The sequence below is a fragment of the Heloderma suspectum genome, chromosome 1 (genome assembly GCF_057233095.1).
Source record: "Heloderma suspectum isolate Gila_16-S chromosome 1, 16-S_ref, whole genome shotgun sequence".
Taxonomy (NCBI): Eukaryota; Metazoa; Chordata; class Lepidosauria; order Squamata; family Helodermatidae; genus Heloderma; species Heloderma suspectum.
In genome coordinates, this window is record NC_139458.1 from 138806307 (window position 1) to 138833682 (window position 27376).

At 44.1% G+C, this 27376-nt stretch overlaps 3 protein-coding genes across 3 annotated transcripts; all 3 read right to left on the bottom strand.

The window, feature by feature from the left end:
• Nucleotides 1–417: 417 nt before the first annotated feature.
• LOC146358054 (olfactory receptor 5G9-like) lies at nucleotides 418–1416 on the bottom strand. Its single transcript, XM_084828953.1, has one exon. It carries the CDS (start codon nucleotides 1360–1362, stop codon nucleotides 418–420), a length of 945 nt encoding a protein of 314 aa, XP_084685079.1. The 5' UTR covers nucleotides 1363–1416.
• A 7749-nt stretch (nucleotides 1417–9165) lies between these two features.
• LOC146358055 (olfactory receptor 5G9-like) lies at nucleotides 9166–16665 on the bottom strand. Its single transcript, XM_084853879.1, has 2 exons — nucleotides 16602–16665; nucleotides 9166–10106 (listed from the first exon to the last, which is right to left on the bottom strand). The coding sequence occupies exons 1-2, from the start codon at nucleotides 16663–16665 to the stop codon at nucleotides 9166–9168; spliced, it is 1005 nt and encodes a 334-aa protein (XP_084710005.1).
• A 3327-nt stretch (nucleotides 16666–19992) lies between these two features.
• Nucleotides 19993–20987, bottom strand: LOC146358056 (olfactory receptor 5G9-like). The gene has a single exon (XM_084828966.1). It carries the CDS (start codon nucleotides 20932–20934, stop codon nucleotides 19993–19995), a length of 942 nt encoding a protein of 313 aa, XP_084685092.1. The 5' UTR covers nucleotides 20935–20987.
• Between the last annotated feature and the right edge of the window lie 6389 nt (nucleotides 20988–27376).

Here is a 27376-nt window from a genome sequence, read left to right on the forward strand (position 1 = left end):
TTTTGAGACTTAGTTTTTGGTTTGTTTGTCTTTTTACATATAGCCACATCACATATGTTTCTCTACACACATCAGATGTCTAGTTACAGCTGGCTATATAACTGTGGGAAAGCTTTCTCATTTCATGTGTATCTCTTTAAGATGATGTGTGGAATTATATCTTTGAATGTTGCTTCTACCGATCCATTTAATTCTGAATACAGTACAGAAGGATGGATACAGCATGTATAAACACAGTTTTTTCAAACAGAAAAGCCCCCCCAGGGGAAAAAACACACACCACAGAATTAATTAGTAAGAACCATACAACCACTACCTTAAAAAAAAGTATTATATCATAGGACGTGATCTCCTTTATGGACTTTTTTCCTGACATACCTTAAGCACAAATGTTTAAAAGCACTGGTCACTTAAGGCTCACTGTTTTAGAGGAAACCCTTTTCTCCTGATCACTCTTCTCATGGCATCTTTCACTTCTTTGTTCCTTGCACTGTAGATCAAAGGGTTCAACATGGGAATCACCACAGTGTAGAACATGGAGACCATCTTGCCCTGATTTACTGAGAAGCTATTGCTGGGCCGCACATATATAAAGAAAAGGGTCCCAAAGAAGATGGAAACCACTGTGAGGTGGGAGGAGCATGTGGAGAAAGTTTTACGCCGGCCCTCAGCAGAGTGGATCTTTAGGATTGCAGTAAGGATGTAGATGTAGGAGACAATAACAACACAGCTGCTGAGAGTGCGTAGTGTGCAGGACATGACAAAAGGCACTACCTTGTTGATTCGTGTGTCCAAGCAGGACAGTGATATCACGGTAGGGATATCGCAGAAGAAGTGATTGGTCTTGGACTTACAGAAGGTCAACTGGAAAGTCCAACTTGTATGTGTAAGGGCATTGATCAGTCCTAGAAAATAGGGTCCAGCCAAGAGCTGGGCACAAGGTTTTCTAGACATAATGACTGTATACAGTAGTGGGTTAGAAATGGCCATGTACTGATCATAAGCCATTGAAGCCAAGAGGTAACATTCAACACCCCAAAAGAGGCCAAAAAACCACATCTGTGCTGCACATCCAGCCAAAGAAATAGTTTTGTTGTCCCCTACAGAATCCATCAGCATCTTAGGGGTGACAACTGAAGAATAGCAAAGGTCAACGAAGGACAAGTTACTGAGAAAGAAGTACATGGGGGGGGGGTGAAGTTGGGCGTCGATCCTGATTGTTAGGATCATCCCAAGATTTCCCACAAGGGTGAAGAGGTAGGCCACTAGGAAGAATATGAAGAGTGGCATCTGTAGCTCCGGAAAGCCACCTAATCCCAGAAGCATGAATCCATACACCTTGGTGTTGTTTACGTTTGCCATTTCCTCTTTTTCTATGTAGAAAAGTAGAAGAGAAGCTCAGTTGTGATACAGGCAATATGGACGATACCACTTACAAAATGTCGATCCTGTGACTGCAAGAGGCAGTGGGAAGAGGGGGTGGGCCACAGCACAGCCATAGAGCACTTGCTTAGCATGCAGAAGGCCCCGGGTTCAATCCCTGGTATCTACACTTTAAACAGGATTCAGGCAGGAGCTGATGGGAAAGGTGCTGCTCCACTGGAAAGCACTGAGAGCGGCTTGCCAGTCAAGAGTAGATGATACTGGACCTAGAATCATAGAATCATAGGGTGGGAAGGGGCTTACAAGACCATCAAGTCCAACCCCCTGCTCAGTGCAGGAAGCCTGATTCCCAGGCAGTCTCCCATCCAAGTATTAGCCAGGGTTGACCCTGCTTAGCTTCCGAGATTGACTGACTAGTACTATGACTTGATATAAGGCGGCTTCCCATTAATGCGATCCAGTGCTGGCTGCCTCCCAGGGCTCATCAGGGTGAGCTAGCAGGCTGGAGAAACAGGAAGCAAGCTCTGGCTACAGCAACCCTGGAGACCAGTGGAGGCCGGTGGCTCCAACTTAGGTGGGGCTGTGAATCCATTCCAGGTTTCAGTCAGAACCAGCCAGAACTCCAAAGGAGCTCTCCAAAGTGGTGTACCCATTTTGGGGATAGGGCTGAGAACCTTGGATAGCTCCTTTAGTGTTCTGGAAGGTTCATGCTGAAACCTGGAACAGATCCACAGTCCCACCAAAATCGGAGCAACCAGCCCCCACTGCTGGAAACTAGCCACGCTCCCCCCCAAAACTTGTTTCATTCTGGATCTGTCAGCTTGGGCTCATTCCTGTAGCAGGCGCTGGCTTCCTGTTGCACTAGCGGTTGTTCTCGCTAGTGCAATAGCACCACTGGGTGCTGCCCCATGATTCTAGCTTTTTAGTCTAGTTGTTGCATATTTCCAGAAGCCTTCTGATTTAAAGCCACAGACACAATGCAGCCACAGTGCTCTCTGCTTCCCTTTCTACACGTTCCTTTTTGCACCCCCTCTTTTGCTGCTTAATTCACTCGTTTCTGCCATTTTAAGAAGTCTAGGGCTTGAAATGGTGCTGAGACGGGACGGGAGCGGTGAAAAACAGGAGTACTGAAAGCATGAGGAGGAGCTGGAAACCTTCCTGTTTGAGAATTAAAGGAAAGAAAAATGTATTTTATGAGGCAATCTGCATAGTGCAATTTGAAGCAAAAATTAAAAATGCCCCCTAACCTTCCCATATCCCTATGATTCAGTAACTTTCTCATCTCTTTCACTTTTTTTCTGGAACTCTTTCCCCTGAAATGCCCTGACCTCTTTAACACTGTGATACTGATTTTTGTTTGTGTCTACTTTCACTAATTTAATCTTATATCAATGGGAATGCTGAAATGATGGATTTCATCTGCTAGTATGTAATTTTTGAGATACTTCAGGCTACAATCCTCCACATTTACCTGGGATTGAGTCCCATTGAACCTAATGGGAATTACTTCTGAGTAGACATGTACAGGATTGCAGTGCACATCTTCCAGATGAGGATTCTTGACATCTCCAGTATTGCTGCACAAACAAAGATCTTTATATTCTTCTGAGCTCTTGAGCCTGGGGTTTTGAGACTGCACTTGCATGGTCAAGTGGCAAATTGCAATTAGCGTTTGTTCCACTGGGCAAGGACATTCATTGCATCAAAAAACTGTTTTCATCTGAAGATGCTTCAGCCACAATAAATTGTATCTTTTTCATCTGCTGCCCTTGCCAAAGAAGTATATGCCTATCAATGCCACCAACCTTCTGGATACTGAACAAGCCTGGTTTCAAGGAGCCTGAAGCAGTTTTACACTTGCCTTTGACAATGATTCCCTCTAAGGCAGGGATGGGGAACCTGTAACCCTCCAGATGTTGATGAAGCACAGCTACCATCATCCCGCACCATTGTCCATTGACTGGGGTTGATGGAAGCTGGAGTGCAACATCTGGAGGACCACAAGCTATAAGGCCTCCTTAATTGCTTTCCAAAGAATATCGAACCACTTCAGAATAAATGGTGGCATCCCTACAGTGGACTACTCCCACAGACTTATGGCTGGTGCTGACACTACGCACTTTTCAGCACCATGTTAAAACCTTTTTATTTGCCCAGGAATTAGGAGTGTTGATTTGTTTAGCTGCTCTATTGTTTCAGTTCTTTGACATCTGTTTCACTTGATTGGTTTTTAAAAATTGTACTACTATACTTAATTTTGGTATGGTTATTTTGGTCATGCCCTTTGTCTACTGTCCTGATATCCTTTAAGTCAAAGGGGAGTGTAAAAATATTTTGAATAAATAACTAAATAATATTAGCTTGCCTTCAAAATTTCATCAAAATGGGTTAGAGAGTGTGGTTGCATGTGGCTTATGCTGGTAAGGAGCTGGCAGACGTCTTAACTGCCACTTTTGGTTTTAGGATCAAAGTTAAAGTATTAGGTCAGGTGTGGGCAACTTGTGGCCCTCCATGGGCTATTGGAACACCTGCTAAACATCTGTAGATTCTTTGTTTGTGTAACCTAGAGTTGTTGATTAATGGTAACAACCTTAAATCAACAACCCCTAAAATACTTTATCGTATAAATAAATCTTGCAAAGCAAAATTTAGGATTCCAGGAAAATAGCTGCAAATCTTGGCTACTATCCATAATGTTTGCACATAAAGCCTTAGGGAAGAATGTACAAGCCATTCTTTGGGGTGTAATTATACAGAAGTGAATTGTTCAGTTATAGCACAAATGGTAATAGTGTCTGGAAGTGGATGACAAGGTGTTTGGAGTGATAATGTTCATCCATGATTAATGCAAAACATTGATGCTGCTTTGCTTCCTCTTCAGCATTTGATGGCTCATCCAGACAAGCCTTTACTGAGTCTGGAGTGTTAAGGTGACTTTGTGAACATTTGTTTATTATTTTGACGAAGAATGGATAGGAATCAGCAATCAGTGCAGGGCAGAGCTCAAACGGGCTCATAACCTTGCCCCAAAGAAACATTTAGCATTTTTCTGACAATGATTTTAGATCTCCTTCCCTGGCCTATGTTCAGATCTTCAGCTTCATGAGTTATTTTATGCTAGAAAACTCACAAATCTTATATGTCTGATATTAAGGAAATATTCAAGGCAGATTAGGTTGAACAGTCAGAAATTGATTAAAGCACATCACAGCCATGGGAAAGACAGGCAAAACTGTGTCTCCCCCAAATAAAAGAATCAGGATGCATTTATTCAGACTGCAAGTTGGAGAACAAAGAAAATACACTAAGCATGCTGAGAAACCAATTAGTATTCAGCGACAGTCTTATCAGCACAGCAGCCTTCTTATCTTTAGGGATGAGCTACTTTGGTGGATAGGAATTTCTTGCTTATGAGCAAGTTACACTTACCTTCTCATAGTCACACACACACACACACACACACTCAATCCCATCAGGCACCTTGCCTGAACCAAACTACTTACAAGGCCTAGTCCAGCCTACTTTCACAATGATGAGCTATGATGGTCTCCTCTCTTAGGTAAACTGGAATGTTCTCTTAACTAGGTTGAATTTTTCCATTAACCAATTATTTTTCCTATTTTAACTGCACATTACAAATGTTGCCCTCTTCTCCTTAACTATTAAAAATAACAATTTACAGACAAGAAATAAAAAAGCTTTAATCTGCCCCCTGAGCCCCTTTTCCTTCAGCAGGATTCTGCATATTTGCCTTTCCAAACAGGCATTTGGAATCTTACCAGTAGAAAAGTGGCTTAGGGCCAAATTAGATGTGATGTTTGTCTCATGCTTTGCCCTGTTGTTGTTGTCTTTTCTTTCACAAAAAGCTGTCACGGGGGTCCCTGAGCTGGATCAAGACTGTGACGTGGGCATAGTGTGTGTGTGTGTGTGTGTGTGGGGGGGCTTTAGGCCTTTTCTCCCAACATGGTCCTGATCAGAATTGCCCCCCTCATGTTTCCTACTTGCTATGGGAGGAAAACTCCCTTTATTGCGAATGGGTGCTTACCTCTCATTGCAAAGAGCAAGGGTGCGATGGTGGTGGTAGTAGGAGCCAAAGGGTTAAGGACCTCCTGCAACATGTCATCATCCTAATCTTGCTTGGCCTCTGCTCGGCTGGCTATTTGTTAATGAAAAACCAGCCATGCAGTCAGCCCCCTTCTAAGTCTCTGAGAGAGGCCGGGGGTCTGCATGTTCGTTTGAGATCCCCCTGCCTTCCGACTGCACCATCTGTCAATGTCATTTCCCCCTTCTCAGCTAGAAAAACACACATGCATCTGGTAGTCCTTCCATGTATGAGACCTGGGGTAATTGCCCTCCCCGCAAAGCCTATGCATGTGTCGGGGAAATCGTAGTCCAAAAGACTGGAGGTCACATGCGTTTGGAAGATTTGATAAAGCACTTTATTCACACATGAGGTTCTTCTCCTGAGAGAACAACAACAACTCCAAAATGGTGGCACACATATACAGTCATGTGAAAAAGAAAGTACACCCCCTTTCAGTTCTATGGTTTTACGTATCAGGGCATAATAAAAATCACCTGGTCCTTAGCAGGTCTTAAAATTAGGTAAATACAACCTCAGATGAACAACAGCACATGCCATATTATACTGTGTCATTATTTATTTTACAGAAATAAAACCAAAATGGAGAAGCCATGTGTGAAAAACTAAGTACACCTTATGATTCAATAGCTTGTAGAACAACCTTTAGCAGCAATTATTTGAAGTAATCGTTTTCTGTATGACTGTATCAGTCTCTCACATTGTTGTGGAGGAATTTTGGCCCACTCTTCTTTACAACATTGCTTCAGTTCATTGAGGTTTGTGGGCATTTGCTTATGCACAGCTCTCTTAAGGTCCCACCACAGCATTTCAATCGGGTTGAGATCTGGACTTTGACTGGGCCATTGCAACACCTTGATTCTTTTCTTTTTCAGCCATTCTGTTGTAGATTTGCTGGTGTGCTTGGGATCATTGTCCTATTGCATGACCCAATTTCGGCCAAGCTTTAGCTGTCGGACAGATGGCCTCACATTTGGCTCTAGAATACTTTGGTATACAGAGGAGGTCATGGTTGACTCAATGACTGCAAGGTGCCCAGGTCCTGTGGCTGCAAAACAAGCCCAAATCATCACCCCTCCACCACCGTGCTTGACAGTTGGTATGAGGTGTTTGTGCTGATATGCTGTGTTTAGTTTTCGCCAGACGTGGCGCTTTGTATTATGGCCAAACATCTCCACTTTGGTCTCGTCTGTCCAAAGGACATTGTTCCAGAAGTCTTGTGATTTGTTCAGATGCAACTTTGCAAACCTAAGCCGTGCTGCCATGTTCTTTTCAGAGAGAAGAGGCTTTCTCCTGGCAACCCTTCCAAACAAACCATACTTGTTCAGTCTTTTTCTAATTGTACTGTCATGAACTTTAACATTTAACATGCTAACTGAGGCCTGTAGAGTCTGAGATGTAACTCTTGGATGTTTTGCAATTTCTCTGAGCATTGCACGGTCTGCCCTTGGGGTGAATTTGCTGGGATGTCCACTCCTGGGAAGATTGGCAACTGTCTTGAATGTTTTCCACTTGTGAATACTTCCTCACTGTAGAATGATGGACTTTAAATTGTTCGGAAATGGCCTTATAACCCTTCCCAGATTGATGGGCAGCAACAATTGCTTCTCTAAGATCATTGCTGATGCCTTTACTCTTTGGCATTGTGTTAACACACACCTGAATGCTTGAGCAAACTCCTGAGACTTCGGCTTTTATAGAGGTGGTCACACTTGCTGATGATCAATTAATCAAGGGCATTTGATTAGCAGCACATGGCTGCTACTTGGCCTCTTCATACCTATGGAAGCAGTAAGGGCGTACTTAGTTTTTCACACACGGCTTCTCCATTTTGGCTTTATTTCTGTAAAATAAATAATGACATGGTGTAATATGTCATGTGTTGTTGTTCATCTGAGGTTGTATTTACCTATTTTTAAGACCTGCTAAGGACCAGATGATTTTTATTATGTCCTGATATGTAAAACCATAGAACTCAAAGAGGGTGTGCTTTCTTTTCCACATGATTGTATATACATATAAGAGGCCAGTTCCGCCTTCAAGGTTCCGCCTTCAAGGTGGCCTCCACGCAAGGGTTACACAGCCAATAGCAACATTTGGCGGCAACTTACAATCAATCATATTAAGATAACACAGCAAAGGTTCTGCACATGCTCAGTTATACCTTACTCATGTGGGCGTGATGATCTCATCATGACTCTTGGCACTACGCAATGGTATCTGTTGTCAGTGCCCTGAGTACTTCAAGGTGCTTCCTTGCATGAACATAATAGAATTGCAAATGTGCTTTGTCGATCTCCAGCTACTGGCGATCGATCGTCTCTTACTGTTCTCCCACAGGGGCTTGTTTGCTTGTGTGAGGTATTTTTATCCTGTCCCTCAGCCAAAAAGGTTTCCAGAGTGGCTTACATACAGTCAGTAAAACAAGATAGTCCCTGCCCACAGGCTGACAATCTAATCTAATCTAATCTAATCATTTGCTAACATGATCTGGAGAAATCAGCAAGGTGAGGCTTTCCAGGGCATGGAGATATTACCACTTGCTGAAAACTATAGATCATCAAGCTGCTTTTAAGGGCACAGGAGCCAGTTGAGAAATTGGCAACCCCTGATTTTCTAGGCCCTTCTAGTCTTTTACTGCTTCCCCCACACATGCAAGGGTGAACCATGTGACAATTATTTGACCATGTGACCACTGTGACATCTCATTTGGCTCATAGAGAGAGTTTAGGAGCAGAGGAGTGGCAGGTGGGGAATGGGTTAGGAAGGAACCCCCAGCGCTTCTCTGATCCAAATTCTATCCCCCATCAGGGTTTTGTTATGCACATATACATTTTGTGCATTATTCCGCTCTTAATACTCATGCAGAGCTAGTCACAAAAATTCAAAATGTATGACCAGGTCATATTGAATGTATTTATATCACCCTGTTTCTTAAATATACATTATACTTGGATGGATGGCCAGACTCAGCCATTAGTCCCATGACCCATTAATGTATGTGTGTTTTACACATCACTTTTCTTATACTGCAGTATTTATTTGCTGCAAAGTTCCTTTCAGCAATGGTTAATTCTTTAGACCTGAGCAGTTCCAACACTAGCCCCTTTCTTTTATGTTTCATGTCCCAGCTTGCCCGATCTTGGCATTCTTTGCCTGAAGCCCTTTTCTTCCAGGGAGACTGTGTTCCATCATGCATCGCCCTTCCTCAATCCCAGAATTTTGCAGGGGGTCCGAGCATTGTCAACTCCCACACGTAACCCTCCTGTATTTTCCAACCACTTCTTCCATCCTTTTCCTTACTGCAGAAGATCTGTTAGGGAAAAAAACCCCAAATTTCTTCACAAGGCCTTCTGATGGTTAGTGCTAGGAGCCCTCTATCTGGGCTGTCACTCTAATTAGAGCCTCCTCTCTAATTACCCCTTCTAATTAGGGGCCACCCATGGCTCTGCCTTGTCATGTTTATGTCACACAACTATGCTCTGTTTTTGAATATACAACTTCTTGTATCTTCTGGAGGATCTCATGAGCTAAAAGCATAGGAAATACCATCTTTCTAAATGTTTCCAAAATCATTTTTAGAAATTAATCTATACATAGCCCTGCCATGCAGGGAATACCCCAAATACAAACGGTTGGAAATATATACTTTTTTCTTGCCAAAAAATGATTACTACATATCAGGAGAAACATTTTCCCCTGATCACTCTCTTCATGGCATCCTTCACCTCCTTGTTTCTCAGGCTATAAATTAAGGGATTTAACATGGGAATCACCACAGTGTAGAGCGTGGAGACTGTCTTGTCTTCAACTACTGAGTTAAAGCTGGGCTGAACATATATAAAGAAGAGGGTCCCAAAGAAAATAGAAACAGCTGTGAGGTGGGAAGAGCAGGTGGAGAAAGCCTTGCACCTTCCCTCACCGGAGCGGATCCTCAGGGTGGCAGTGAGAATGTAGATGTAGGAGATGATGACAACAGAACTGCTGAGGGTGCCAAGGGCACAGGAGAGACCAAAAAGCACCATCATGTTGAATCTTGTGTCTGAGCAAGAGAGTGATATCACGGCAGGGATGTCACAGAAGAAATGATTGATTGTGGACTTGCAGAAAATTAACTGGAAAGTTAAGCTGGTGTGTGTGGTGGCATTTAGCAGCCCTACAAGATACGGTCCAGCCATCAGCTGGGCACAAAATTTCCTAGACATAATGACAGTATAGAGAAGAGGCTTGGCAATAGCTACATACCGATCATAAGCCATTGACGCTAAAAGGTGACACTCTGTGGCAACAAAGAGACCAAAAAACCACATCTGTGCTGCACATCCAGCCAAGGAAATAGTTTTTCTGTCTACTATAAAATCCATCAGCATCTTAGGAGTGACAACTGAAGAATAGCAAATGTCAATGAAGGATAAGTTGCTGAGAAAGAAGTACATGGGTGTGTGAAGTTGGGCGTCGATCCTGATTATTAGGATCATCCCAAAATTTCCCACAAGGGTGAGGAGGTAGACCATTAGGAAGAATATGAAGAGCGGGATCTGCAGCTCAGAAGAGTCAGTGAACCCCAGAAGGACGAACTCATGCACCGTGGTGTGATTTTCCTTTGAGGTGCCTTTTAGTGCTGTAGAGAAAGAAGAACCAATCGTCTGTAACAATATAACATAGACATCAAGCCACTCAGAGCGATGTGATACTTTATGTGGCTATCAGAGAAGATGGCGGCTCCTAAATATGCAGTGGATACATGCTGAAAAGTTGCTGCCAATTAGGGCTTTCTGGCATGTATGCTTGACGTTGAGGAACACATGCTTTATATGTTTATGGCATAGACCACTGGTGTAACACCAGTGTAAGCTGAGCAAACATGATGGTTGCAGAAAGGATGAAGTTGCTCTTATTCTGTCATAACCAAAGATGTTGAATCATTCACAGGCCTGAGATCCATGTAGGTTTCTGCCATGAAGTGATCCATCCCCTTCATTTTTCCCACCCCGTGGTGAAAAAAAAAATAGTAAACCATCTTAAGTCTGACTCTCAAGATTTTCACATTTCCAGATAATCACTCCTTCTAATAGTGAACACAGGTGCAAGTGCAGATAGAAAGGGATCCAAAATAGGGCCAATGAGAAACAAGGTATCAAGAGTGAGGGTTTGGACTCGATGGCCTGGGGGTTGGACTCGATGGCCTTGTAGGCCCCTTCCAACCCTACTATTCTATGATTCTATGATCAGCATGAGGCTGGCAGAAGAACCAAAACATTTTTTCCAAAGAAGGGACTCCAGTGAGGTCTGAGGGTGCTCAGCTGCCACAGAATGTTGAGTGATAGTTGGAAAGGGAAAGGGAAAAGTGGTGTAGGGCATGGACTTCCCTGCTTGAGCCTCACAGAGCTTATAGCATCCTGGAGAATGTCATGGCTGGCTAGCTGGAATCCTGATCAGGAGCACCTGATAAGTCATGAGGAGGATAATCTGTTAGGAGATGGGGAAGTCCCACTTGCATTTTCAGGATTAGAACTCTGTAGAATTAGTACAAGATATTCATCAACAGTGGTTTAGCATCATCTGCCAGGTTCATTGCAATTACCTGTGCAAATCATGTCAATTTACACAACCGAAAGATGCAAAGTAACTTCTGCCCTCCACCTTGTCTAGTCTTCAGTCCTGACACAGTGCAACATACAGTATAAACCAGAAATTACCTATCGCCTACCTATGTTCTGATGGTTTTTCAGTTTCATTCCCTGGTCCATCCTTTATTGTGAAACGCTTTCCCCACACGTCTTTGCAGATGGGAGAGTGCAGGCTTTGAGGCTGAAACTTTGCAACTCGCAACTGCTTCTGTAGCTGCAGCAGTATCTAGGGATTGTGTGAGCAGGGCTCAGCCATGAAGGAAGACCTCCTCTTGGGAATGTGCAATGTAGTCTCAGAAGGATTTGAAAGCACAGGTGGCAGTTGCAATGCTCTATACGCCTTGTGTTAGGAAGGATAATTGCACAGGAAAACCCCCAAACAAGTTAGCTTAAATGTTCTTAAATGTTTCAGTTCTACTTGGAAGCAAACTTGGGGTGTAAGGGCAGGTTAGATTGTTAATAACAAATATAAAAAGGTAAAGGTGTCCCCAACCAGTCGTGTCCGACTCTAGGGTGCGGTGCTCATCTCCATTTCTAAGCCGAAGAGCCAGCGCTGTCCGAAGATGCTTCCGTGGTCATGTGGCCGGCATGACTGAACACCGAGGTGCACGGAACGCTGTTACCTTTCCCGCCTAGGCGGTACCTATTTATCTACTTGCAATTTCTTGCTTTCGAACTGCTAGGTTGGCAGGAGCTGGGACCGAAGACGAGAGCTCACTCCGTCACACGGCACTTGGGTCTCGAACTGCTGTCCTGCTGACCTTCCGGTCTGCAGTTCAGCGTCTTAACCACTGAGCCACCGCGGCCCCAATAACAAATATAGTAATTCCTAAACGTGGTTTGTGTACATCTGTTTATTTACCATTTGAAAAAGACTGCCTGGGAAGCAGCAATGAGTACAGGGAGGAGAACAGAACAGGACCAGAATTCTGCTACAAGACAACTTTCAGCCTTCATTAAGATTGTTTGTTTGTTTGTTTGTTTTGCATGGCCAGGGAAGGTCTAAACTGGCCATGCAAAAATAAATAAACAAATCACCTTAATGTGCTCATGTGTTCAGCTCCTAAGTTGTTGTACCCTGGCAACTTTACAAGACCTTTATAACTGATCAGCTATGATCAGCCCCTTTCTGTCTTAGCCCAAGACCAAACCCCCTCTGAGATGGAGGTTTCCAACACCAGTGACTCCAGGGAGGAGCCAGAACCAGAACCTTCACAAGTGGTGTCTTCTGCCTTGGATCCTGCGCCCATCCCATTCAATCCCCAGGAGGCGCCACTGCCCTCTGACTCTGAGCAGGGAGGCCCGGGGGGGCAGGCCTAACCAGTTTCCCACTCCCCAGACCCTCACCAACCCAAAGAAGGCAGTGACTGTGGGAAAGGGCACTGGCCCTTTATTATTTTATTATATTTATTTATATCCCACCTTTTCCCCAATACTGGGACTCAAGGCAGCTTTAGAATCATAGAATCATAGAATCATAGAATAGTAGGGCTGGAATAGGGTTGGAAGGGGCCTACAAGGCCATCAAGTCCAACCTCCCTGCTCAGTGCAGGAATCCAAGTCAGAGCATCCCTGACAGATGGCTGTCCAGCCTCGTCTTGGATGCCTCCAGTGTGGGAGAGCTCACCACCTCCCTAGGGAATTGGTTCCATTGCCGTATTGCTCTAACAGTCAGGAGGTTTGCCCTGATGTTCAGCCGGAATCTGGCTTCCTGTAACTTGAGCCCGTTATTCCGTGTCCTGCACTCTGGGATGATTGAGAAGAGATCCTGGCCTTCCTCTCTGGGACAACCTTTCAAGTACTTGAAGAGCGCTATCAGATCTCCCCTCAGCCTTCTCTTCTCAAGGCTAAACATGCCCAGTTCTTTCAGTCTCTCTTCATAGGGCTTTGTTTCCAGTCCCCTGATCATCTTTGTTGCCCTCCTCTGGACCCTCTCCGGCTTGTCTGCATCCTTCTTAAAGTGTGGTGCCCAGAACTGGACACAGTACTCCAGATGAGGCCTAACCAGTGCTGAGTAGAGGGGAACTAGTACTTCCTGGGATTTGGAAGCTATGCTTCTATTAATGCAGCCCAAAATAGCATTAGCCTTTTTTGCAGCCACATCACATTGTTGGCTCATATTCAGCTTGTGATCAACAACAATTCCAAAATCCTTCTCGCTTGTAGTGTTGTTGAGCCACGTATTTCCCATCTTGTAACTGTGCATTTGGTTTCTTTTTCCTATTAAATGGTGCAGAACTTGGCATTTATCCCTATTAAGTGTCATTCTGTTGTTTTCTGCCCAGCGCTCCAGACTATCCAGATCACTTTGAATTTTGTTTCTGTCTTCCAAAGTATTAAGTATCCCGCCCAATTTTGTGTCATCTGCAAATTTTATCAGCATTCCCTGCACCTCCTCCTCCAAGTCATTAATAAAAATGTTGAAGACCCCTGGGCCCAGGACAGAGCCCTGCAGTACCCCACTCGTTACCTCTCCCCAGTTTGAGAAGATCCCATTGATAAGCACTCTTTGAATATGATTCTGTAGCCAAGTGTGGATCCACCGGATCGTTGTTTCATGTAGCCCACTTTGAGCTAGTTTGCTCATCAGGATATCATGGGGCACTTTGTCGAAAGCTTTGCTGAAGTCGAGGTATATTATGTCCACAGCATTCCCACAGTGCACAAGGGAGATTACCTGATTAAAAAAAAATGAGATCAGATTCATCTGGCAGGACTTGTTTTTGACAAATCCATGTTGGCTTCGAGTAATCACTGCATTGTTTTCAAGGTGCTTACAGATGGATTGCTTTATCATCTGCTCCAGAATGTTCCCAGGATTGATGTCAGACTGACTCGTCTGTAGTTCTCAGGTTCCTCCTTTTTACCCTTTTTGAAGATAGGGACAACATTAGCCCTCCTCCAGTCATCTGGCACTTACCCTGTCCTCCGTGATTTCTCAAAGAGAATAGACAGTGGTTCTGTGAGTTCTTCTGCTAGTTCCTTTATGACTCTAGGATGCAGTTCATCTGGCCCTGGAGATTTGAACTCATTCAAAGTAATTAGGTGTTCCTTGACCATATGCCTATCAATCTCCAGCTGCAATCCTGCCCCTTCAGCCTGTACTTCGCCTTTGCCGGGGGGGGGGGGGGTCATAGACCCTCTTTTGGGAGAAGACTGAGCTTTACAGCATTAAAACTTATACAATTAAAACCTATAAATAGAAATATAAATAGAAGTGTACAAAAGTTAAAATATAATTAAATCATCAATATTAAAATTGTAAATATATCAAAACATTAAAAGACAACAAGAAAAATAGTATCCATCCATCATATTTTTACAGGTCCAGACTAGTTATCCCCAAAGGCCTGCTGGAACAAAAAAGTTTTTACATGCCTATGAAAACATATCAAGGAGGGTGCCACTCTTGCCTCCCTGAGAAGGGAGTTCCAGAGCCTTGGGGCAGCCAGCGAGAAGGCCCTCTCTTGCATTCCCACCAGGCATGCCTGTGATGGTGGCGGGACGGCGAGAAGGGCTTCCCCTGAAGATCTCAGGGCATGAATAGGCTCATAGAGGAGAATACGGTCTTTCAGATAACCTGGACCCGAGCCGTATAGGGCTTTATAGGACATGACCAACACTTTGAATTGTGCCTGGAAACAGACTTAAAAAAACTAGATGCAGTATTTGAGGAGACAGAGCTCCCAGAAGAACTCTCCTGGCTTGGCTATAAAACCCTGTCACTTGCTCTAAGTCAGCATTGGGGTGACTTTATTTATTTAGTTATTTATTGCGTTTATATCCCACCTTTTTTCCTCTTGCAAGGAACCCAAGGCATCTTACATTATCTTCCTCCTCTCCGTTTTATCCTCACAACAACAACCCTGTGAGGTAGGTTGGGCTGAGAGTCTGTGACTGGCCCAAAGTCACCCAGTGAACTTCCATGGCCAAGTGGGGACTAGAACCCAGATCTCCCAGCTCCCAGTCCATCACTCTCACCACTACACTACACTGTCTTACCCAGCTGCAGGATTGCTCTCCCTGGTCCTGAATCTGAGCCCGCGCTCCCTACATCAGCACCTGTAGTTGTTTCTGGGGTTCTGAATGAGTTCAGCTGCTGCCCAACACTGTATCCTCTGGCTTCAGCCGTTGCCTAGTAGGGATGTTGGAATCTGCAATGGAACAGGACAGTTTGTGGGGCAACCTGTGTGTGCTGCATGAAGCCACTTGGATAGCACTGGGAAGAGCCATCCAAGTGACCCTTCCCAGCTCTGGCTGAGTGGCTTTGCGTGGCACCTCCATGGGGATAATATGTGGCATGTGAAGCCAGGGGCTTGGCCGGCACTGAGAGGAGCATATGCTCTTCCTTGTGCTGTCTGAGTGGCTTCTCACGGCACATGGTGCCGCCCTGGGGATACTAACCAGACCAATAGGACCACAAAGTGAATAATATAATCAACTATAATGCTGCTAGGGATTACTCATTCACCCAAGACATTCTGGGTTGGCTCATCAGCATTATGACTTGTAACAAAAGGATATGTAGCTACTGAATTCATTCATGTATGAGCGTTTTTCTATCGTTAAACATTACTATTCAGAGACAGAGCGATGTATATATATACACTTGTTGATTCATTCACCCAAGATAATCTAGGTTGTCTCTCCCACACTGGAGGCCTTCAAGATGAGGCTGGACAGCCACCTGTCAGGGATGCTCTGACTTGGATTCCTGCATTGAGCAGGGGGTTGGACTCGATGGCCTTGTAGGCCCCTTCCAACCCTACTATTCTATGATTCTATGATTCTATGAATATTAAGACTTGGGATAAGAAAATTGTATTTATTGAATTCATTGATATATGAGCTTGTCCACTATTGTTAAATACCACCATTCAGAGACAGTATGATGTATATATGCACTTACTGTATTCACCTTACTGTATATATACAGTATATATGCACATACTGTATATATGTATTCACCTTAGACCATCTGGGCTGGCTCATCAGCATTATGATCTGTTGATAAAGGGATATGCATCTACTGAATTTGCTAAAGTATGAGCGTTTGCACCATTGTTAAGTATTATCATTCAGAGACAAAGTGATGTGTATGCGCGCTTGGGGTTATCGTAAATTATTGTGAACCTTACGATCACTAGCAGCATTATATTTGATTATGGTGTGCACTTTGTAGTCCCATTGCTCTGGTTAGTGTTTGCAGTGGAGGGTTCCCCTCCTTTTGCTTTGTGCCCCCACAGGGATGGCACGCGCTGTGTGAAGCCTGGGACCCGGCCAGCACTGGGGCAGTGGATGCTTCCCCCAGTGCTGGCAGAGCCCCTTTCTCTGATCTGAGGGGCAAGGAACTCCATCCCTCTCTCAGCACGGAGAAAGACAGAAGGTGGAGGTATTAGTGGGTGCGGGCATCATCTGGCCCATGGGGGGGCAATTTGGCCCTCACCCCATTTTGTTTTGGCACCCCTGGTTTATGCATTATTTACCTTTGGGAGCAAAGGACAGCTTCTTCACAAATGCCAGCCCCCCTGCGTTGTTCCCAAGGACCATTTCGCTCCTAGCCCAACTTCCTGCCTGAGAGAATGGGGAGCAGACATTCTTCCGGCCCAGGCTTGCCCATGGTGCTCCTGCTTATCTTTAACCATTTTAATCTCTAGGATTTCATGTATTTCCTGTGAAGGGAGGAAATATATGATGCGACTGAAACTAGCTGTTGGCTGCAGGTCAGCCATTGTGTGCATTGTGTAATATGCGGAGCGTGCAGTTCAAGTGGAGGACTGCTCTGACATGCATTGGGCCCAGTTGTTCAGCTCGGAGCAGTGCGGTCTCAGTAACCCTATGGCAGGTCTGTGCTCTAAAAGACTTCCAAGCTCATCCGTCGGTCAGCTGTAAGGTAGGGTGACTATGGAGGAAGGATACACTAAATCTGGGTGCTCTTCTCTTTCCCATCCCTACCCGGATCAATACTGTCCTCAGGCTAGGCTTTAAAACCTCAGAGCATCTTGCCATTGCCTCACTCTGCCTAATGACAGGGCCGGCCCTGCAATCAAGTGTTTGATCCTCTCGGAAGTTCTTCTGATGAATACAACAGATAACAATGTGTCATGTCAGGGATTCCAGAAAACACTTGTTGAGCTGGAGATGCCATCTCTGTTGCTCTCTGGACCACTACTATTATACCTTGGGATTTGTATGTGAAATTAGAAAGACCGGCACTCCCAGGGTGTTATGTAGCTGAAGTGTTATTTCTGGCTCAATGTCTAGAACAAAGGATATTGTTCCCTGACTAGACTCAGACTGACAGCAGGGCAACAAGTTCTTGGGGGTGCTTGTAGATCCATCTTTGGTGCCCACCTGGATAGGGAGAGGCTGGCTGCAGTGATCCATGCCCTGATAATCTCCTGTTTTGATTACTGCAATGCATTGTATATGGGTTGCCCTTGAAGATGGTCCAGGAACTTCAGCTAGTGCACACTACGGTGGTCAGGGTACTGACTGGAACTGGCTGTTATGATTACATTGTACCAGTATTGTATCATCTTCTCTGCTTTCAGTTAATTTCTGGGCCAATTCAAAGAGCTTGTGTCAACTTATAAAGCCCTACAGGGCTCAGGACCACAGTATCTGAAAGAGAGCCTCTTCCTGTATATTCCTATGCGTGTCCTGCATTTGTAATTGGAGGCCCTGCTCCAAGGGCCCTCACATGCCATGGTATGGCAGATGGCTACTCAGGGGTAGGGATGTCAGAGAAATCCACAATGGATTCAAATGAGTTTGGATTTCTATGAATCTGACCTGCAGATTCTGTACCAGACCAGCTTTTTCCAAGTCACATGGATTCTGCCCAGATCAGTTTTTCACTTTTGTGGGGGGATTGCGCTAATTCATATTATGCCAGTTGTCATGCATTTGTGGGAATGTGCAAGTGCACATTAACACTAATACGAATTAGCACAAGTAGAATGAAATTCTGGTTTAAAAACATCTGATTCCATCAATGACCAGACAATGGAACAAAAGAGAATCTGTGAAACACAGTTGGAATGGATTTAACAAAATCTGTACATCCCTACTTGGGGATAGACCTTTTCAGTAGTAGCCCCCAGTTATGGAATGCCCTTTCCAGAGAGGTCTGCCTGGTGCCTACTTTGTTATCTTTTTGGTGCCAGGCAAATATATTTTTATTCTCTCAAGACTTTTAATCCTTTCTATATTTCTGCTGTTATGTTGTGTTTTTAACTAGTTTTATCACTGATAGTATTAGAGATTCTTAAGATGCTTGCTCTTGTTTTTATCACTGCTGCTTTTAATTGCTGCTTTTAATTGGTTATTTTACTACACTCTTTTTGATTTGATTTATATGGATTTGGGATCTTTATTTGTGTTTTTATTGTATAGGTATTGTATAATGGCTCCACTATTGTATTGAAAAGTGACTGGCTAGAGTAGGTGTGGGCAACTTGTGGCCCTCCAGATGTCTTGGCCTACAACTCCCATGATCCCCTTTGGCTGTGGTGGCTAGGACTGGTGGATGTTGTAGGTCGACACATCTGGATGGCCACAGGTTGCCCAGCCCTGAGGTATAGAGTGACTAATAAATCTTAGAAACAGATAGATGAAATAAATAAAGGAATTCATAATGGATTCCCTGTTCCATCTAAATCAAGGATGGCGAACACCCAACCCATGGGTCAGGTTCCCATCTGACCCACCAGCTTCTTCTGCTGTTATCTCCAGTCAGTGATTGGAGATAAAAAGGTATTTAAAGGCATGTAAACTTTAAATACCCTGCATAGAACTGAGTTCTACTTTGCATGCCTGAATGCTGTTTCACTGGGGCTTACTTAAGCACATAAGCAGAGCCCTGCTGGACCAGACCAAGGGTCCATCTAGTCCAGCATTCTGTTCACACAGTGGCCAACCAGCTGTTCGCCAGGAACCCACAAGCTTCTGAGTAGACACGCATAGAACTGAGCTGTGTTTTGTGTGCTTCATGGGAAAATGTCCAAATGGTTAAGAATTACATGTGGCCCTTCCCATTTTGCTTTCCTTGTCCTTGGCACCACCCTGTGTCCTTAGCCCCATGCGCTGCTGGAATATGGCCCTCAAGACCCTTCCCAAATTGGAATTCAGCCATGGGCCAAAAAGTTGCCCCACCCTTGATCTAAAGGAACCCAGAAACTATCTATGGTTAGACAATACTTTGATCATTTATATTTCTTTCTTTGATCATTTATATTTCTTTCTTTTTTTAAAAAAATAATTGAATATTTTATGTCTACATTGACAAATATCTTTTATTTAAGATAGAACATTTGGGTGCATGGATTTCTGCAGTTCACGGCAACTGTGGGACTTACTAATTGCCTTAGTAAGGTGCTGTCCCATGAGCATGGAAACAGCCAATTGAAAGAGGTCTCTGTAAGAAAACTAGTACAGTTTTTGGATGTACAATCCTTGGTTGCCAAAATCACTTATCTGGATTCTGGTGATGACAGCCACACCTGGTTGTCTTAACTTGGTTAAGACCATATAAAGCCCATACCAATATTTAATCAGCCCATGGATCCAGTCTTACTGTCCTTCATTTTAGGACTGTTAGACTATTCAGTGTTAGGTAGATTCACTTTTATTATCAAAATCTGGAAGACACAACCAGACAATAATAAACTGAACAGTGAAAAACAAGGCTTCCTTAAGATGCTGGACTATTCAGGATCTTTTGTTCTTAAGGTTTGCCCATATGCTTTGAATACAGCTTTGTAATGTATGGCATTGATACATTCTTTATAAAATATAAAAGGATCTGTTCTTTCTGTTGCTTGAGATTAATTATTTATCTTCCAGCAGGAAATAACTGAATCCAATACAAGCTTTCTATTCTATAGGAAGTTTCCCCCACACAGTCAATCTCCTCACTGCATCTTTCACCTCTTTGTTCCTCAGGCTATAGATTAATGGGTTCAGCATGGGGATAATAACTGTGTAGAACATAGAGACCATCTTGTCCTCATCGATTGGTGAGCTGGAGCTGGGACGCACATAGATAAAGAAGAGAGTCCCATAAAAGATAGATACAACTGTGAGATGGGTTGAGCAGGTAGAGAAAGCTTTGCGCCTGCCCTCACTGGAGCGAATATTCAGGATGGCTGTGAGGATATAGATATAGGAGATGATGATAATAGAAGTGCTCACAACGCCAAAGGTGCAAGATAGACCAAAAAGCACTCTCTTGTTGAGTTGGGTATCTGAACAGGAGAGTGATATGACTGCAGGGATGTCACAGAAGAAATGGTTGATTATGTTGGTGTGACAGAAGGTTAGTTGAAAAGACAAGGTTGTGTGTGTTGTGGCATTCAACACTCCAATAAGGTAGGGAATGATTACCAACTGGGCACAAAGACTTCGGGACATAATCACTGTATAGAGTAGTGGATTGGAAATGGCCATATACCGGTCATATGCCATTGCAGCCAAGAGGAAACTTTCAGTGGCTAAAAAGAGTCCAAAAAACCACATCTGTAGGGCACATCCAATCAATGAAATAGCTTTTCTTCTCACAACCAGGTCCATCAGCATCTTGGGTGTGACAACAGTGGAGTAGCAGAGGTCTACGAAGGACAGGTTGCTAAGGAAGAAGTACATAGGGGTGTGAAGTTGTGAGCTAATCCTGATTACAAAGACCATCCCAAGGTTTATAATCAGAGTGATAACATATACCACTAGGAAAAATATGAAGAGAGGGATCTGCAGTTTTGAAGAGTCAGTGAATCCCACAAAAATGAATTCGTACACTGTGGTATGATTTTCCATGGCCATGTCTTCCTGTATTGAGCAGAACAAAAAGAAGAATTCATATACACTCTGTATACTCCCCCTCCCTTAAATCTTGCTCTAACTCCTCTCAATTACAGAAAAAATAACAGCAGCTTCTAGGAGTGAGATCTTTACAACTGTTGGCTCTGAAATGAGCACCTGAAGAAGATGAGATGAAGATCCTCCCTTTTATGTTTCTGTAAACAACAGCTCATGACTTACAGCTGCATTTGGATGGTCATTTTTAGCCTTAATGTCAGAGAAGGTTTTGTGTGCGTGCGTGCGTGTGCGTGTGCGTGTGTGTGTGAGAGACAGACAGACAGACAGTCAGCATGGAAAAAGAAACAAAGAGCTTTTCTAGACGAGGCATTTATTGCATGCTCACCATTCTTCACTCACAGTTGTTTGCAAGGTGCTGTCACTACCCAGTTTCACTTCCAGTTTTTAAAAGCAATTTTGCAAGGGGGCGTGGCGGAGCAGAGAAAATCAGTACTATTTGTGAAAGCGTAACAAAGTGCTAGTTCCGTAGATGCATTATTCTGCAGTGCCACCTAGAGGTTATGTAGCTGAAAGTATGGAAAGGCAGGAAAGGAAAATAATCCATGTAGAGCTCTGACCTTAACTCTGCAATGAAATCAAAAGTAGAAACAACAGATGAAACAGCCTCATCTAGAAAAGCTCAAAGACAGTGATCCCTGAGAAAGTCATTGGGAAATGTTGGAATTGTAAAAATGAATAGTCACTTTCTCTTCTAGTGCACACTTCACAATCATTCTGTTTCCCATGCCAGGCAGGCTATTTATATTTTAAATTGCTTTGTAGGTGGACATATGGACACTGTTCCCCTGCCATGTTATGTGCTTCCTAACATTACTGCTGCTATTACCTCTGGAGGTGAGGGGGGGGGGAGGAGAGAGCTCCCATTGACACCAATAGGAGCTTCCACTAGGGCCAATAGCAGGACCACAGGAAGGAAAGGCTTAACACTGCACTCCCCATGTGTTGCCATCCTGCTGTCAGTGTGACATTTGCTTTGTGGATCAGCAGTATTGTGCTAGAAATTGCAGACATGGTGGGGGCCATAGCAGGGGATGGGAAAGGTATTCTCCATGCTAGGAACCTGATCCAGATCAGGGGCCCTGCACCTAAAGTAAAGTAAAAATAGGGGGGGGGGAAGATGTTGCTGCTAGTTATGTCTTAAAATAATGTTTGTCTTCACCCTCAGTATCATGTTGAGTTTGGCCGTAACTGTAACACTTACCCAAAGAGCACATAACACATTTATTCAGTCCTTCCAATACCTTAAGCATAAAGGGTGAATGGAAGTAAACTTGTACTGGTAAAGCTTCCTGAAGCATCCAGAACTGACTCTTTCTGTTGCAGGCAACAACATGCATTTGAAGAGTAACTTTTAATTGGTGGTATAGCAAAACATTGTACAAATGTTCACAAATGTACAATCTTGATCCATACAAAAACAGAAATGACACAGTTTGGGTACTGAAATTCTAAATACCACTGGTATATACAATAATTATATAAACTTATTTGAGCTTTACCACTGCAGGAAAAGATGCAGACTTCATATTCACCTTAAAATCATTTGGTCCATCCAGGACATGTTTAGAACAGAGAGACTTTATAATGGAAATGTTTTCCATTGAGAGAGATTAGATAGATAGATGATAGATAGATGATAGATAGATTTTCAAGGCCTTATAGAATCTAAATAAATAAATAAATAAATCTCAAGGGGGCCCTTTAAAATGTTGGAGAAAATTCCATCCCTCTTCTTCAGAGCTCCTCTCAAGTTAATTTATGAAGAAAATGTTTTGGAAGCCTAAACTGTCTGCCCACTAAACTCAAAATTGGCTCTGGACTCCTTTCCTCTTGGGACATTATAGACAGATTTCATCATCATGAAGCATGCTTTCAGTATCATTCTATACCTACTTCTTCACAATAATTATAGAAAAAAAATGGTTTGTCTCTCAGTGGACCCCAGGTACTGCAGTTCTGGATGACTTTAAAAATGGTCTGATAGAGACCTTCCATGTTCTTAGAGGGAAGCCATGACAATAAAATCTATTTACATTTTTACTCCCATACACAGTTACAGCTATTGTATAGTGTCTTTTTCTCATCAACACATATGTATACACTTTCACACAAAATGGCTCCCCACAAAATGGCTCCCAATTAAGACAGCTCCTCTCATAATCTGCTTGACTTGGGCCTGCAGATGAAAGGGAGGGCAGAAGGGAGGAAATATTTTTCACCTTCTACTTTTCATCTGATTTGGCTGGTGGGGAAATGAAAGGCTCACTGAACCAGCCAGGGTGGGTACTTGGATACACCAAAACCATCTGGATTGGGAAGTATAATCTGGCCAAATGTGATACAGTGTAATTTTAAAGCAACAAACAAACAAACAAACAAACGAGAAATACTCTTTAACCTACCCATTCTCCTGTGACCCACTAGCACTTCTTCAATTATTTTGAAATTCTTGTCTCAGATTTGTTCTGGTGCATTGCTGAGGATGGGCATGAAGTTGAATAGTTGCTCCATTCACTGCCCAGGGTGCTATTTCCAGTGGTAAGGTGGAAAAGATAGATGAAATAGAGTGTCATTATGACACAGTCAGATCCTTGAATGTTGCTGAACTGCTTATTGTGAGCAACTTAGTATCTCTGAAACCATACTATTCAGAAGCAACTTTATACTGAGACCTTGGACTTTGTCTTCCAAACAGATCAGATCTCAGGTGGCAAATGCAATTACCTTAATGGCTTTTGGTAACAGAAATTAATTGTGCCGAAATGTCATTTGAAGATCCCCTTTCAAAAGAAAAACATTGCTTAAAATATAGGTAAATGGCGTTGACACACATGGTACAAAGAGCAAATCTAGGCTATTTATTTTTAAAAAACATTTCTATCCTGCCCTATATCATTAAGATCTCAGGGTGGCATACAGATAAAATCAATGTAGACAGTATAAAACAATAAACAATTTAAATACCTAAAAATATATTAAACTATTAAACAAGCTAAAACTAGTTAAAATCTAAAACAGTTAAAACAATGTGCTAGAGAATGCATTTAGCCCTCAAAGGCTTTGGTAAAAAGCCATGTTTTTACTTGGCGCTGAAACGAGACCGATGTCTGTGCTAATTGGACCTCCAAGGGGAGGGCATTCCATGACTGGAGTGCCACAGCAGAGAAGGCTCTCTCCCACGTCCCACTATAGTATATGTCTTGTACTGGTGGGATGTAGAGGAGGGCAGATCTCAGTCTTGGGCAGGCATATATAGGGAGAGGCGCTCCCTCAAATATCAAGGCCCCAAGCTGCTTAGGGCTTTAAATGTCATCACCAAAACCTTGAATTCCATCTGGATGCATATTGGCAGCCAGTGCAATTCCTTTAAAATTGGTGTTATATGGTTTTTATGGGGTGTTTGGTCAGCAGTCTAGCTGTTGCATTTTGCACTAGCTGCAACTTCCAAGTCGTCTTCAAGGGCAGCCCCACGTAAAGTGCATTGCAGTGGTCTAATCGGGAAGTTACCAGCGCGTGCACTACTGTGGCTAGGTTATCCCTGTCCAGGAAAGGCTGTAGCTGGTGGATCAGCCAAACCTGGCCCCAAGTATTCCGGGCCACGGAGTCCACCTGGGGCTCCAGCGACAGGGATGGATCTAGGAGTACTCCCAAGCTACGCACTTGCTCCTTCAGGGGGAGTGCACCCCTGTTCAGGACAGGTCGCTTACCCAATTCCCAGACTTGGGAACCACCAATCCATGGAGCGTCCATCTTGTCAGGATTTAGCTTCAGTTTATTGGCCCTCATCCAGCCCATTATAGCCTCCAGGGCACTGGTCCAGCACCTTCACTGCCTCAGCCAACTCTGATGACAAGGAGAAATAGAGCTGAGTATCATCAGCGCACTCGTGTCACCCCACCCCAAAACTCCTAATGACCTCTCCCAACGGCTTCATATAGATGTTGAACAGCAGGGGGGATAGAATAGAACCCTGTGGGACCCCACAGCTTAAAACCATGGGGTACAATGGGGATCCCCCAATACCACTCTCTGGAATTGGCCCTGCAGGTAGGAGCAGAACCACTGTAGCACAGTGCCCCCAACTCCCATCCTGCAGAGCTGATCCAGTAAGACACCGGAAAGCCGCTGAGAGATCCAGGAAGATCAACAGGGTAGTGCTCCCCCTGTCTTTCACTCAGAGTAGCTTGTCTGTCAGAGCAGCCAAGGCCATTTCAGTGCCATACCCTGGCCTGAAACCACTGAAATGGGTCCAGATAATCAGTGTCCTCCAAGAACGTCTGAAGCTGCCCAGCCACCACACGCTCAAGCACCTTGCCCCAAAAGGGGATATTGGCAATGGGGCGATAGTTCTCACACCCCTCTGGGTCCAGGGGGGCCTCTTCAGGAGAAGGCGCACTACAGCCTCTTCCAAGGCAGCAGGAACCACCGCCTGACAGAGTGAAGCATTTACCACTCCCCGGACCCACCCAGCCAGTCCACCCTGCTAGATCATGTAAGCCAAGATGGGCAAGGGTCAAGCTTACATGTGGTGGGCTGGACTCATTCAAGTGCCTTGTCCACATCATCAGGCTGCAACAACTGCAATTGATCCCAGGAAACACAACCAGATGGAACACTGGACACCTCCCCAGACTCTGCAGTAACTGTGGCGTCAAGTTCTGAGCGAATATGAGAGACTTTCTCCTGGAAGTGCCTAGCAAACTTATCACAGCAGATGACTGAGGTTTCCAATCCCAGTTTCTCTGAGCCTGAGCGAGATCCCAACAGGCCCTTCACCACTCGAAACAATTCTGCTGGGTGACATTTTGAGGCTGAAATAATAGATGTATAGTAAGATTTTTTTGCCATCCTCACTGCCGTATAATAGGCAAAACGAAGAGTCTCTGCTAATTGTCGATCATACTTGCTCCAGCAGAGATTTTAGTGTATGCTCAATCCTATCTAGATAGGCCGCCGCCTCCGAACTTGGAGGCGACCGCCTATCCAAAGCAGGGCAGGAGAAGCACAGAGGGGTCATTCCCTCTGCGCTTCTCCTGCCCTGCTGTTTTGGATAGACAGCCGATTGTGGCTGTCTAGCCGCTGGAGGATGGAGCGGGGAAGGAGGCTCCTGTACGACACATATAGGATGTGTCATATAGGCATTTCTGCCCACCATGGCACGCCCCCAGCCACGCCCCCTTCCGGCCACTCCGTGCTCCTCTTGCGAGTGCAGGGGACGGGGCTGTCCCACTCTGCCTCCAAAGCAGCGTGGAAGTGCGGGGAGGTCGGTTCTCTGGGGACCGACCTCAGAGTGCAGGCTCTGAGGCTGGTTCCCAGAAAACAGCATATCCTATGGCTGTCTAGCCGCTGTCTAGCAGCCATAGGATTGCTCCCTTACGGACACTGATCAACACGTTTAAGCAATAACAGACTTAGGCACAAGCTAAGTAAGCTAAAGTGTAGAGCCTCACATTATGAGGGGCCTCTGAATATAATAAAAAGATGAAAAGTTTTACATAATTGGTTGAGGAGTAAAGGAGAAAGTGGGGAGAAGACTCTAAAACAGATGTTGTTCTGATGATCAAAAATATACTTCTATGTCTACACAATTATTTAACATATGGAGTTTATAAACCTGTGCAGAAATAACTGTAAGATACGTTGACATTTCATTAGACAAGATATTAAAACGTTAACATACAAAAGTGGCATATAAAGTCAGCTTGGCAATGGGAATGTTGTTGTTGTTTTTTAAACCAGGCTGGCTTGGCTCCCCAGCTCACACCGATGTTGCCTCCCTCCGTCTCTCAGCTGGTGGGGTCTTCCACACCAGGCTCCCTCTCAGTGGCTGAGCATCTGCTTTGCATGCAAAATGTCCCAGATTCCATCTCTGGCATCTCCAATTAAAAGGAGCAGATAGCAGCTGGTGTGAAAGACCCCTGCAGAAGACCCAGAGAGCACCTGCCCATCAGAGCAGACAATCCCGGGCTTTATGGATAAGCAGTCTGGTCAGCTTACGATGGTCGTACAGTATAAAACATGGATGCTATCTTGTGTTCATCTACTGATGATGTGAGATATAAACATATAAAGAAAAGATTAAACAAGGTTTAAAGAAGGGATGTACAAAGCTGTTCTATCTGTGTGTCGCAGATGGTCAGAGGCCTTTTGTTCCATCATCCGCTCATTGACAAAATTGGATTTTTTTTCCAATTTCCCAAATTTGTGCAAATGTACCCCTGCGAAAATGCACAAATCCCCCCAAATTCACAATTCCTTCCCCTCAATGTACATTTTCATGCTTTAGCCTATGGGGGAAATGTGCATTTTTGGCCAGTGTTTTTTAAATTTTACATATTTTTCTATGACTAAATTTCCGTAAAATTCCAGAAAGTTCAAAAGCTGG